Source organism: Epinephelus fuscoguttatus, linkage group LG21, assembly GCF_011397635.1.
Source record: "Epinephelus fuscoguttatus linkage group LG21, E.fuscoguttatus.final_Chr_v1".
NCBI classification, from domain to species: Eukaryota; Metazoa; Chordata; class Actinopteri; order Perciformes; family Serranidae; genus Epinephelus; species Epinephelus fuscoguttatus.
The window spans coordinates 20,121,007-20,136,045 of NC_064772.1; the positions used below are offsets into that span (position 1 = coordinate 20,121,007).

The 15,039-nt window shown below is 41.0% G+C and overlaps 1 protein-coding gene across 2 annotated transcripts in view; it reads right to left on the reverse strand.

Moving 5' to 3' along the window:
* ctdspla (CTD (carboxy-terminal domain, RNA polymerase II, polypeptide A) small phosphatase-like a) overlaps positions 1 to 15,039 on the reverse strand; it is a 47,294-nt gene that overhangs the window by 2,062 nt on the left and 30,193 nt on the right. For both annotated transcript variants that reach the window (XM_049565084.1, XM_049565085.1), the window contains 4 exons: positions 12,584 to 12,685; positions 2,955 to 3,011; positions 704 to 796; positions 423 to 608 (listed from right to left, as the gene is read on the reverse strand). In XM_049565084.1, the coding sequence (XP_049421041.1) occupies positions 423 to 608; positions 704 to 796; positions 2,955 to 3,011; positions 12,584 to 12,685 (438 nt within the window). The remainder of the gene's footprint in view (positions 1 to 422; positions 609 to 703; positions 797 to 2,954; positions 3,012 to 12,583; positions 12,686 to 15,039) is intronic.

The window sequence follows — 15,039 nt, forward strand, 5'->3', positions numbered from 1 at the left end:
CACAAACTGTCACTATTACAGCTAGACATGACACTAAAATATGTTTCTAAAAACACTGTAGGCAAAAAATAGGCAAGTAGACATAATCTTGATACATATATGATCAGCATTGCCTAGTTTTACTGTTTGGTTGAATCTAGTCCGAGTTTGAGAGACAGAGAGGGGTGGGTCTGTCTCTTGATCTGCTTTCATACTCTTTGTGTCTGCAGTGGCTGCATAGGTGGCGAGCAATACGAAAATGTGGAAGTACAGCCTGTAGTTGGAGCAACAGCTTGAGAGCCAGAGGTGGGATATCTAGGCACTGGTTAGATGGAGGGAATTTTACCACAGTTCAATTTACACATACTACCCACCACAGCATCTGTAGCATGAGCACAGGACGCCACAAGTCCAGGACAACGTAGGTTTTCAGTCTGACTTACTGCATTCTCAGGGTGGAAGATGTAGGAGGCAGGTGAGTTGTCTATGATGATGACTTTACTGAGCTCTCGGCCCAGCCGGCTGAGGTCTTTGACGTAGTTTCCTCTGTGGAAAACACAAGATTCCCTGAAGAGCCGGGCCCGAAACACCCCCCACTGGTCCAGCAGGTCTGCCACAGGGTCAGCGTACTGAACAGACGGAAAAAAACAAACAAAAACACCAGGTTAATATAGTCTGCGTAAAGCTGTCACCTTGAATGGAAAACCAAAGCATGTGGACAAACCTTTGCTAAGCTCGCTGTGAAGAGGACACATTCGAAGAGCTCCCCCATCTTCTGGAGGAACTCGTCCACATGGGGCCTCTTCAGCACGTACACCTGAAACGAAGACATAAAAATATTTAACACACCACCGACACAACTGTCGAGTACTAAGGCCTGGCATCAAATGGACGCCAGCATCTCACCCACTATTTAAATGAGTCTTGCTCATGAACTGATTGGCCTAAAGTTTTATTGTGTCCCAGTCGGTGGTGTAGTGGTAGTTGATGAGGCGGGTGTTCAACTAGATAGACTGGCAAGTTACAGAAGAAGAAGTGGGTATACTACCCTATATATTCCAATGGCTTTCTGGCTGATAGGTGGGTATAATGTAAATGGCAAGAAAGAGGTAGTTATACCCCGCACACCTGCGTATACTCTCCACTACAACGTTGATCCCAGTAAATTTAATGGGCGAAAGAGGCTGTAAAGACTTTACTGAGTAGTTGGCTGTTAATGATTGGTTATAACACTAATTCCACTGTATGTTTTGATCCTTGTGAAGTCAGAGAGGTTAATACAGGGTTTGACTTGATGAAAATGGGGTGGGGGAAAAATTGATACAGCACAGTATCGCGATATTTTTGTGTGTCGCTATCGTATTGTCACACAGTGCCAAGTATCGATTTTTTCATGACATAATTTATTAAAATTACAAATACGAATTAAACTTTAGGTAGTCTACTAGAATAATATTATCAATTGCTTTTTCAGTCCAATTGATATATTTCGCTGTAAAATAAAAGAAATGGACTGAAAACGTTATCTTATTAGTTAAAACAGAAGTTAACAAAGTTTTCTTCTGGTGACATAATTAACAGTTGAAAAAAGGTAATAAATCACAATATATCACAATATATTTTATCGCAATAATATTGTATTGTGACTTAAGTATCGTGATAATATGAAATCGTGGATCTTCAGGTGATTCCCACCCCTACGTTAGAGGGGTTTGAGAACTTTGTTATTGCCTAGTTTTACTCTTTACAGACTTGTTGTGGTGGTGATGTTGGTCATGTGACCATGGTGTAGTTTGTTTATACCCTAACGTTAGCTTTTTACTTCTGGCGATTGCATTTAAGCTTCAAAAATCATGAAAGTGGTGTTAATTTGTGAAGATTATATTGCTGAACAAATCCTGTAAGTGTTGTTTGTTTCCCACAGAGTTCATTTTCTGCAATAATCCAAAATCCAGTGGAAAAATTCTGTTGACTTCCAGGGCGATGATGACTTCCTGGTTGGCCTACAATTAAACGTCATCCCTGCACCACTCTGTGGTACTTCTGATGTAGCTACTGACATCTTGTGGTGCTTACTATGCTACTACAAAATTCTATTTAGCTGGGGTATTAACAAACGTACAGCCACAGTGACTGGAATATGACAATAATATTTTAGATGAGTAACCCAGAACAACAAAGTGTTAAAAGCAAAATGTTCAAGTGGTTAAATTTACTAAATTAAAGTAATAAAATGTATGATATTCTTAGTTAGCTTACAAGTTTTCTAAGAGGCACCCAGAGTTATCCACCTTTGTTTTTTTCCCTGAGCCTTTACATGAGAAAATACGGTACCTGACCTGGAGGACATTTTTGACAAATACCCATCTCTTCACAACAACAAACATTACTTGGTGATCATATTTCTGTTCCTCTTCATCCTCTTCTTCAGCAGGTCTCGAGAGGTTAGTTGCTGCCCCCAAGTGCAAGTAATCAAGCATAGGCCAAAACAGATACAGAAAGCCTATCCTGGATTACTTGAACCAGGTCACAGCTACAGTCTCGCTGCTTCTGCTTCAAACAGGACGCAGAAAATAAACCTTTATACAGAAGCACAACAAGTCTAGTCACGATGCAGGTGTAACCAGTGCTTTTGTTTCTTCCTGCATCACACACTTTTCTAATCAGTGAAGCATCTCTTCTGCTGCTCAGTCAACAGCACCTTCAACACGCTTTGTGACATTTGTTTACCAGGTGACACAGTCACATCATCTATCTTTACAGCGAGCAAAGACACAGAGAATGAAAACAGAATAAATTCAGGGAGGAGAGTACAAGCTGTCCCACTTTTGACGTAGCTGTGAGATAATACGATAATAATAAATACTAAAGGAAGGAGAATGGAGCCAAAGCTTTCAACTGGGATCTTATAAATTAATAGATATTATTTTATTCAAGACCACTTTTGGAAGCCCACCATATTAGTGCTACAGTACCTGATGAACAGTCCCATCAATCTCCACTGGAACGATGAAGTCTGCATTGCTGATGGGCTGTAGGAGGACAAGAAACAGAGGAAGGATTCAAAACATGTGGTTGTTTTTTTTTTGTTTTTTTTTTTGCTCAAGCAGCACAATCTGACAAGGAAGCAGCAAAACCACACGCCACAGTTTTGGTTTAAGCAGGGTAAAATACTCGTATGGCGCCCGAGGCAAACTAGGAAGACTTTAAGCATACTGTGGTTCCCTCTGCTCCTGCACTCTGTGTCTCAGTGTTAAATAAAAACCAGAAGTGAGACTCCGGAGAGAAACCTGGGAGCTGAGCGAGATGACAGACGTGAATGCGGACAGGAGTGCCGACTTGTGTCATCTTTAAAAGCAAGAAAAGGGGAGCGGAGAGGTGCAGTAGGTGGAGGAAGATAGATGCCGGAGGGGTGTGGGTGGAAGACAAGTGGAGGGCGTAAAGATGAGGATGAAAGGATTAGGTGGGAGGCACAGCGGCGTCATTTTCGGAGAGGAAGAAAAAGAAAATAGGTGACACAGAGGCAGAGAAAAAAGAAATGTTTCTCTGAGTTTCAAGAGGCACAAAGAAAGCTTTTCCAGCTGTCACCTGTTTGGATAGTTTGTTGTAGGCGCAGAAAAGAAGAGAGGATTATTCAGAAGTATCATTTTATAAGCTGAATTGACTGTAACTCATCCACTCATGTTTGAAGAATGCAGTAAAAGTATTCACTGACTGAGTTATCATCTATTTTTAATTTACAATTCAGCTTTACAAAGTCTGCTGCACAAGTAGTGAAACATTTTAACATTTTTCAACCTCATTTCACCAAAGAGATCAAACAGGTATTGTCAGATAAAATCAAATGTGGTCTCAATGTGCTCAAGCTTACAGTAGGAGTTTATATGATGTTAAAGGGGGGAGGCTATGATATGATCCCTGATACAATTGCTGCCACACTTGGCAAAAATAATTGGATGCAAACATTACTGTGGCTGTGGTGTGCTCATTTCTTAAGCTTGCCAGGAAGGGGGGCTAAATAATGCTTTGAAGTTAGGCAAAATTTTGATGAGGGAACAACTGGCAAGGGGTCCTTTGAACTCTCACCTCAAGATATCTGAATGAAAATAGGTTCTATGGGTACATATGAATCTTCCCTTAACTTGAGTGGTCTATTCCCAGTTAATTTCTGTGTTAATTATAATTACACATTTCTATGACATATTTTTTGAATGGCAAATCATTAAAAAAAATTCTTGTCTTAACGTTATGACCAAATATGTAGCTTAGTTTGTGCATTCTGGCGACACTCTACTCCACCATGCATTCATGTGGTATCGGGATAATCGGAAAAATGAGTTCCTGCCTGCGAAAATTCACATGAACGCCCCCTGAAGTCAGAACAACAACTTGGAAAGTTGGCAAAAACTTGGGTACAGGAGTTACTGTTAAATATGCTTAAATATGGTGGATGAAAGTAAATGTTCGGTTGATGGTTATAAACTTTTTATGATGACATATACATTTGCTATATGGTATTAGGGTTGTAACCTTTAATTGCCGTCTGTGTAGTGTATAGCAACCTTATTTATTAGCATAAGTCAGGTAAAGCAATATTTTTGTCAGTTTTCAGGAGTGTTGTCTACTGGTGCAGCAGCAAATCACTTCCCATCTTGAGAAATGGGACCAGGAGCATGTGAATGCAGCCTGAGACCTCCCAATAAGCATTTAAGCAAAAATATTTAGTAGATAGCTTAAAACACAGTATAATGTAGATAAAATCATAAACAAACAATGCGCTTTGCCTGTGGCTTCTTCAGGTTCGCACATCAGATGTATGTTTATGATTTTATCTACAGTATAGTGTGTTATAAAGCATTTATGTTTATGATTTTATCTGAGATGTTCCTGATTAGTCTGGCACCTGATCCTTGAGACAGAGGGAGTTCTTTTTACACTATAATGCAGATTTAAGTAGATATAACCCACTATTATGGGCATCCATAAGAGGAGGCTGTTGTATAAACAGATAATGAATCACAATCTAGTATAACACAGCTGCAGTAATATAAAATATGTCTACAATGGATAATTAGCACTACAATATGTCCGTATGGCTGCATACAACTACATTATTGTGTTATAAACCATGTGTGTGCTGCTTATAAATGCTAACTAAGGGGTCTTAAAGTTAAGTGTAACAGGATTTTTTCAGGATGGATTTTATAATAAACTCTAAACCAGCCGCATTTGAATATAAACTTCCCTGATGGCTGTACTATGTGTGTACATTCAATGCTTCAATGCTACAGTTAGCAGGTACAGTCCAATGCCACCCAGCAGAGGGGGTGTTTGCTGTAGGAATACCGAACACAGCACTCCGACCTTCCTCTTGTCACCTGTTTAATCTGTCTTCTATGACCATAATGGTGGTGACAGTGGAACAATAGACCTACTGTACCAGTGATGTTTGCTTTCTCTTTGTGATGCAAGAGCGAGTCAATGCACAATCAAAGATCCCAGACAGACGACAGACAGATGTGAGTGCTTCTATGGATCAGCGCTGTAATATTCAACTCTGGTTAACGTTTACAACCGAGAATGTAAAGACTGCAGCCTTGATTGTCTAAAAACAGAACCAGTAATGAGCCAAACCAGCGACAGGCATCGGTCCAACTCTCACAAAGAGAAAAAGAAGAGAGAGACACAGATGGAGGAAGAGATGCAGAGACAGACTTGGCCTCTGCCTATTGCTCTTCTGCTGAATCACTCCATCATCTGAGGACTGAACACACAGCAGCTGCTCTGTAATGGGCCCCGATCGGAGACGGGCGAGAGATATGGGAAATGGAGGAGGATATATGTGTGAGAGGAATGGAGGGAGAGGGATGAATGAAACAGGGGAGAAGGAAGACTGTTTGTTTTATGGATCTCTGCTGAACCGGCGCTGACCTCGACAGATTTGACGGAGGGAACGACTTCTGGGTTGTTTCAACTGATGAGCGCAGTCTGGCTTTGGTCCAGTGTTTCCTTTACATATATACACATCACAACACTTAATCACGTGCTATTATTGTCAGAGCCTGTGTCGGAAAACCAAGTTACATCAGGCTCGTCCACACACAGTAGCTTATATCTGAAACCACCTGCATGAGGAGCTTAAGTTGACTAAATCATCTTCTTTTAAAACGCTTTTTTAAAACTGGAGCAAGAAGAAAACTCAAATATGTAGATTATTTTCTTGTTTGATTGATTATTTGATTTTTTTCCTATTAAATGTCCGAAAATTTGCCTGATATCAGACAAAACTGAGAACAGAGTGAAGTAAAACAAACTACAGGTAACAGGTGTCAGGTGATATTGTTTTAGAAACAGCCTTGATCTCGTCTATGGCGCTTGTCATTGGTGTTATTACTCCTCACTGGTTCCGGCGCACCGCTTGACAACAGCTTGACAGCAGTATTAGACCTGCTTGCGGTGTTCATTGGTCGCTTCTTATTTTAATGGAGAAACTGCTGTCTCGTGTCAAAATGCCAGACGAACCAGTCAACTCAAACTCGGTGGAGTGGGCGGATTCAAAGGCCTGGATCCACACAACGTCTACTTTTGTTTAACCATTACTAGAAAATCCCAGACTACCAGCGTATATCACAACTCACAGGCTAGACGCTTTAAATCTTATTTCTATTGAAGAGTTTGTGATTAATTTTCTGTCTATCAACCAATCAGTTAATCTACTAATCAGCTGTAATGTCCATGTACTTAATGTACTTTCTTTTTCATGATTTGGCCTCTTGATTTCAGTTTCTGTAAATCTTAATGCTGTTTTTTTTTCTATTTCTCTTTGGTGTGAAGGAACTTGACTGCCCTACACAGCCTGACCTCAACACCATCTAACACATTTCAGATGAAGTGGAACGCCGACTGTGAGCCAGGCCTTATCGGCCACATCAGTGCCTGACCTCACTTATGCTCTTGGAGCTGAATGGGATAAAATCTGTGCAGCCAGGTCCCAAAATCTTGAGGACGGCCTCTGCAGGAAAGTGGAGGCTGTTATAGCAGCAGATTGATGCCCATTGTGTTGGACAGAGATGTTTGGTTGGAAGTTTGGGTTCCCACATACTGTATGTTTTGCCTTATTTTTAAATGTATTTCCCTTTTTTTTTTTTTTTTTTACTGTAAAGTGCTCTGTAGAATTGAGCACAGTTACATAAATAAGCTCAACTATTATTACCATATACAGTGTACACTGTCAGACATTTGTACGCAGCCAACACACTCTGGATCTAATCCTGGCGCAGACCCAGGAATTATCTTTTCATCCATAAGATGCAGGATAAAGCATACAGTATGTGATGTGTTATGTAACGCTCCTTTTTATAGTCTATGTCCATCTGCGCAGTCTGAGAGCTGTCCCTCGTCAGCTGTGGTCCAATTTTCTGATTCTAATGGCGACTTGTATGTTTTCGAATTACAGTGCTCAACATGTTTATCCAAAATTTCTTCACTTCTATAAAAAAAATAATTGACAGGAAATCCTGCAGGCTTCTGAACGGAACTGAAAACGCTCCGCGTGTGTCACGTTCTGTTTCACTCTCTTCCTCTCCCAACTGATTTTCATTAAATGCATTGCCTGAATCCATTTCATACTGCATACTGATCTCTGAGCTAAATGCGTTCTGACGGCCTGAGTATACGGTGTGTTCCATCAAAAGGAGAGAAAGAGGAGTTCCTGTGTGAGTTTCTGACTTGTTTTGTCAGGGGAGGAAAATAAAACCCTCCAGACTATTAGAACAGATCCAGGGTTTCTGCGAAATTCATCCCGCAGTCATTCAAGGCAACCGTACACTGTAGTGGACACACCCTTGTGTGTGGGTGAGCATGTACGTGTGTGTGGCCCCGTACTGCTGGCTTGTGACTGTAATGGGTGGGTCCGGCACAGTGTGTGTGTGTACACTTCTCTCTCCTGTTTGACTTTCCACAGCAAACGAGGAATTAATTCCCAGTCATATGAAAATGTACTTAAAGTTGTTTTCTCTGCAGTTATTTTAATGGACAAATGGTTTCCTCTCGCAGCTGTGTAAAACCAGTGCGAAAACAAAAGATGGCTTTGGCTTCACCTTGAGCTATTTTGTTGCACACCTCCCAGGCTTTCTCATGCTGAGGACAAAAGGCACACAGGCACAGATACAACACACACACACACACACACACACACACGTAACAAGATCAGCTGGGGCCGAGGCAGAGCGGGGCTGAAGTGGGTCACTAGGTGTGCCAGGTGTGTCAGTAGAGGGAACCTTTGATGGCGAGGAGTCTATCGGCCTTTATCGTAACACGAACGCTCCCAGAGTGGCTGAAAATAACTGTCAGTTCATTTAAGGTATTTAACCAACATGATAATCACATTTTACAGTCTGATGAGGACTTATGGTGCATTATGGGAAGGCTAAAGCACATACTGTACAGTAAAATGTACAGTATGTGCCCTTCTTGAAATATCATGGGTTTGAAATAGAATCCTGACCTTCAGTTACCCTCCACGCTACATTACACTGTTAAATGAAGCGGCGCTGCCATAAAAACAAGCAGGCAAACATTACTTTGCATAGGTTTTTTTAAACTGTTATTGCTTTTACTGTTTCTGTTAGACTTTATCAGCATGTAAAGTGCCTTTGAGTAGCTGTAAAAGTGCTACACAAATAAATAAATGTATTGTTAAACTGGAGTCAAGTAGAAGTCATGTAGCCACAAATTTTAGCATGCTAGCAGCGTAGCTCTGGAGACGGCATTGTCGGTCCACATATTTGGAGAGTTGTATCAGCAACTATTGGAGGAAGTGGCACATGTCAGCGTGCCAACACCCTGAGCTAAGATGGTTAACATGATAAATATTGTCACTGTGTGTGTGTTAGTGTCCTGACGACTAGAAGAACTTCCAGTATGGCTGCAGACTCTAAGTCTACGTGTGTAGGAGAACTACGGTGGCTGATGTGATAATGTCAATGCCTAAATGTCTAGAGCCAGTGTTTAGCTCGTCTGTTCTGGGCCTCTTTAGGAATCAACATGGACTCCATATGTAGATATAGCCCGCCAATTCTAAGGTAATGAAAACACAACGGTTCTTATTTTCAGGTGATTATAAACAAGAGAAAACCCAATTATTTTATTATATTCAATTTATTATAATAATTTAAGTTGAATAATATATTATTATCATTATTTAATTTTTCTTTAATTTTATTTATGTGTTTTTCTCTTTACTCTTTTCTGTATCCTTTATAATGTTTTATATTTTACTGCTCTGTAAGGACCTTTGAAACGCCCTTGTGTAAGAAATGTGCTTTACAAATAAAGCTGCCTTGCCATTCCATTCCTGCCAATATATCCCCGTCAATCCTACACACTAAACTGTTAAATTTAAGGATTATATTCTTCTTCATGGGTTCAGAAAATTACCCTCTGTACAGTCTCATTTTTTAGGTCAAGTTTGAAAGGAACTTGCAGGTAAAATGCACAGCTGTACAGAGTGCAGCTTCGGCCACATATGTTCTGACCAACTTGAGTCTTATTCTCCTTTTTCCAACAAATTTAGTGTGTGTATGTGGGTTTTTTAAACACCATGGGTCTCATTCATGAAACGTGAGCAGAAGGAATTTGTGTGTAAACTGTTCGCAGACGGAAATTTACTAGCTACTAACAAAATCTACTCCTGCTCCTGACCACTTGTAGTGCTTGTGTGAATTTAGTAAAGCACATAAATATTGCTTGTCACTATTGGAAATTACAATTTTAATTCGTATTGCGCTCTGTTATGTACACAATACACAAATGCCTTTGAAACACGTAATCTAAACATGACAGAATATTAAAAATATAACACATTTAGTTAAATTAGTTGGCAATTAGCAGGTTTAAGATCCAGATTAGGTTCATGATTGTGAATTATCTATGTAAATCGACTCAATAGATTACACGTTCTTTCTACATGTTGAATGATGATAATAAAAATATCCACAAGGACAGCCGGATCACAGCCTCTTCGGCCTTCGGCCGTTCCCACTTCATTCAAAACCCCACAAATGAATCTTCTGTTTGTTTAGTGACCTCTGTATTTTTTGTGTGTGCTTATAGGCCATAAGGTGAACACAGTTATCGTTTCATCTTGTTCCGACATCTGGGGACTACACGATCTTTACTTCATAAAAAAGATCGATACATGTTCAGCTAATCAGCGGGAGTTTGTAGCTCATAACCCCGCAAGAGTCCTGTGATCGGGGTCGTAATTCGGCACTTGTTCCATCTGAGCGTAATGATCTGTTCCGCCTGAGCGTTATTCGCTGGGTCAGTGGTGAAGTGGCGCACATGACTCGTGCTACGGACGGATGGACAGACAGCCACATATCTTAAACAGGTAATACATCTGGCTACATCTTTCCCACATCAAATATCCGTGATCACCTACACCCGCATGCGTAAAAGTGCACACAATTCCGTATCCTCTCACCGCGGATGCTGTGATTTGATGGCCCAGTACTCATTGTAGCCCACTCTTAGATGTCGGAGCGGAAATCAGTTTCTGTGAGACTTTTTCTGATTCACCTTACGGCCTATTATGCGTTTCTGCCTCCAGTTTCATATCAAATCATTTACGCTTCACCTCTGACATGGTTCTTTGTACCACGGAGACAACATTAACAGCATCTGTTACCTCCCTCCAGGCCTTCGCTTTGTCTGTCCCTGTCACACCACTACTAACTGAAGAAAATAAAATGTTTTTTCTTAAGTCCACTTCACCCAAAATTATTTCGATCTCCGCTTTGGAAAAATTCTTTTTTCTTTCTTTCGCTTTCTTTGTTTGCGCCATGACTGACAGGTCGACAGGATGCATCTACACCTCCTTATATGGTGGTCATTGGCTATTCATGGGCGGGGATTTATGCTAATTGCTGATTACCGGGAGCGCGCTGTCACTTTACGATGGATTGACATTCATGATCATTTCCCAGTTTCCCGCGGCGTTCCTGTATCCGGAGTAGGTTTTTAGTAGCGTAGGCTTTTATGTGCAAATCTACACACAGATTTACTCACTTTTCATGAATGAGACACCATGTGTGTTATGTTCAACATCACAGACAGGCCAGAAAACAGGTTAGAAAACAGTACAAAGCAGAATGGAGGGCAGTGAAAATGTCATTGTGGTTACTCGCTACTACTTATCCAGTCTCTCTTTCAAACTTGGTGCAGACTAACAATGTCTGAGCGCTGCTTGTACGGAGGCAGGCACTGTTTTTTGGTGGTGCTTCATTGCATCTCACTGGTAAAGGGGCTAAAATTAGCATGTGGATTAGCGGGTTGACCTGGGTATCATATCTCCATCAATGTCCATCGGAGCCGGAGCTGATAAATACTGGTGACAACTGCAGAGTCTTTTGACCCGCGTGTTGGTGGGTTTATTGTGCCCTAGAGAGTTGGAACCGAGCCTGACCTGATCAAACAGGCATTGTGATTTTGATGCTGTAAGGATACTGTAAGGAAAGCACTTTGCTCCGGTGCTGCTGTTGAAACACGCAAGTTACCCTCTTTACACTGCTGCGTCCATTTCCTTGTGTCACTTTGACACCATACCTTAAGGGGACATTGCGAGGAAGCGGATGTTAACTGCCAAGCAAGCGTGCAGCACCATGTCTAGGAGGCCGAACCCCATCTCGACACTTGTCAGCCCACACTCTGGTGCAGTGGTTCCCAACAGGTTCAGCCATGGAGCTCAGGTTCCTCCTCAATCATTACTTCAAGGTCCACACAGTTTAGTAAACTTTGCATTATACTTGCGTTGACCATGTTGTTGAGCTAGCTTACTGTCTCTCTGAAGTAGCTGTCCATTATTCACTCACTCTACAGAGGGAAACAGCACTTCAAAATAAAAGCTCTGTGCCAGATATTCACTGTACTTAAAAATAAAGTGTGTTTTTTACGACCTTGACATGATCAGGAGTCAGCTGTGATCCATTCAGAATGGACCGCGACCCACCAATTGGGAACCACTGCTCCACTGTATACTACTGAAACCTTATAAAGCTTTCTCGTGATCTTACAGTGTCAGAAATTCTTGAAATCTTTAAGTCCTACTGAGTTGCAAAAGTCAAACAGACAAAAACAATCAATTTGTTTTATAGTGAGATGACTCCTTAAGGAAGGACTTGGTGGTGAATGATAGCGAAACATGGTTTTCACAAGACAGAGATGATACTGTAGGCACTGGTCATGCTGATGAACTGCATGATGCACAGTTACCGAGGATGCATTGGTTGCCATGCCAACACCTTGTTAAAGTCACAGCTAGGCCTCCTTTTTGCCTTCTCCTTTTCTAACCGGTGTATAAAAGCCATAATACCCCAGCGGACATATTTCCCTGTGATTATGTGTACGAGCTCAGTGGCACCTCATGCTAATTGTCATCCTGCCATCGCTCCCATATTCACAGCAAAGAATGGCATCTTCAGGATTTATTTCTGTATAATCCTATTATCCCTCTCAGGCTGTTGAATAACAGCACGACACAAATGAAACCATGAGTGACTGTATATTTAAACGTGTACTTGTGTGCTTGTGTGCGGTTAAATACCTTGAAGGAGCTGTGTACCAGGGTTTCGTCCAGGTCGATCACCACGCAGTTCTTGCCGTAGTCATCTATACTGACCTCTGGCAGGAGGAACTTGGCCGGAGGCTGCAGAGAAAATACACACCCTTTACAATACATACACAGAGGTTCACTGGAGGAACAGCCTGCAGAGCACACTCACACACTCACAGACATACACACTCACACTGAGGGTGTAATGATGGCTCGTTAGAGTGTTGGAGATGATCACTTGTCCACTTTGGGTGACACTTCAGACACACTTGACAGCGTAAATGACCTGCAGGGAGGTTTCACGTAGCTTTCTGATACTTATCAAGAGTGTTTGTCATTGTAATAGGAATGAGACGATATGGAAACTTCATGTCACAATTATCCTGGTTTAAATAACAGCAATTTGGGATTACAGTCCTATTATTATCTCTCTATTATCGATCCTATAATTATTAATATATTCTTATAACTGACTGTTTAATGGCACTTAAACATATTTAAATCACTTTACCTTACTCTTATTTTAGTGAACATCTTTTTTAGTGTAAAACAAACCATTCAATCAAAACGATTAAATATCAGACCATTTTGAAAAGCCAGCTTTTAAAAAAATCTTTCAATATGATATATGCCGAAGCTTGATTTATATCTTGTGTTTTTTGAAGCTGGCGCACATGCAGCCTGTTTTTGCACAGCCTCTTTTATTGTTGGTTGCTCTGCAGTCTCTCTCATCATTCTGAAATCAGTGCCACAATATTAATAAGATATTGATGCATAGCTTAAGATCCTCAGGCAGAGGTCCCCTGCTTGTCCCAGAGTCCAGGCTGAAGACAAAAGGGGACGGAGCTTTTGCAATCAGGGACCCGAGGGTCTGGAACAACCTGCCTGAGGATATAAGGCTGTCTGAGTCACTGGCTTTGTTTAAGTCTCTGTTTAGTTTAATGTACTTCTATCGGAAAGCATATCCTGACTTTATCTGAGCTGTCTGTCTATTTTATTGCTATCTTATCGATGTTATTTCCCATTGATCATCTTGATTTTACTTTTGGCCTTCCTTATTTTATCTTTTACTTGGTTGACATTTTATGACACGTTATTTGTTTTATTCTCTTTGTGTTTAGTTTTATTGAACAGCACTTTGTAACTGTGTTTTGAAAGGTGCTAAAATAAAGTTTACTATTATTATTATTATTATTATTATTATTATTATTATAATAACGTTGATGTTCACCCGATGAACCATTTGCCATTGTTGTACATTATATCAGACAAATAAATGAATCTTGAATTTTGTTATCAGCTGTTTGACGAATTAGTTAAGAGAAGTAATTTTATGAACATATGACCGCTCCACCTGAGCCAAATGGACAAAGTCTGTCTAAAGTGACTCGACTGTGGGAACAGCATCATGGTATTTCATACAAAGTAGGGCTGCAACTAATAATTATTTTCATTATTTATTGGCTAATGCTTTACAGACAGTACTCCAACACAAATACATTACACACAACACAGCACAAGGTCTACATCTTCCTCACTGTCACCGTGAATCATAGGAATGTAAAAAGGAGACACAATGACATGAGATCCACAGTTAGTTTGTTTAAAAAACCAACAGCAGATGGAACAAAGGACAATCTGTGTCTATTAGTGCTACCGTTAGGGAGACTAAACCTCCGCCCTGATGGAAGCATCTGGAACTCAGCATGTAAAGGATGTTCAGGGTCCAAAACAACAATCTGTGCCTTTGAGATGGTGTCACTCCATACAGGTGCTGAAAGTCATTAAGGAGAGCACCAGTAATCTTTTCTCTTGACGAGATATTTAGTCTATAAAACGACAAAAAGGTGAAAAGGGTTCATCACAAACTCTGAGACTCTGAGGTGATGCCTTCAAATAGCTTGCACCAACAGCCCAAAACCTGAACATATTTAATTGGATGAAAACAACCGATCCTCACATGTGAGAAGCTGGAAGGAGTGAATGTTTTTCCTTGGCAATGACATCATCTACTTGTTACCCCCGCTGCTAATATTCAAACTGATCTGTGCCTCTCTATGTGAGGTTTGACTGTACGACTCCCTGCTGATATTTTCTGTATTACCTCATGTTGACTGAGCTCTGTGACTGTGCAGCCTTCAGGGTCAGGGGGGAAAAGGAGAAACACTTGTGTCCTCTGCCAAGCAGGCCTGGGGTTACAGACAGGCACGGGGCAGATGGTGCGGCCATAGGGGGCAAACACACACACACACACACACACTCATACACTCACACACACACACGTACATCCATGCATTCATGCACACACACATACACACATGAATCCATATAGAGGTGAGGAGCAAGGACTCTGTCAATCTTGTGCTGCTGCTCAGTATGCCGGCCATTTTCTGCATGTCTCAGTGTTTTCACGTGTATTTCGGCCAGGCTGACTGTATTTATCATGT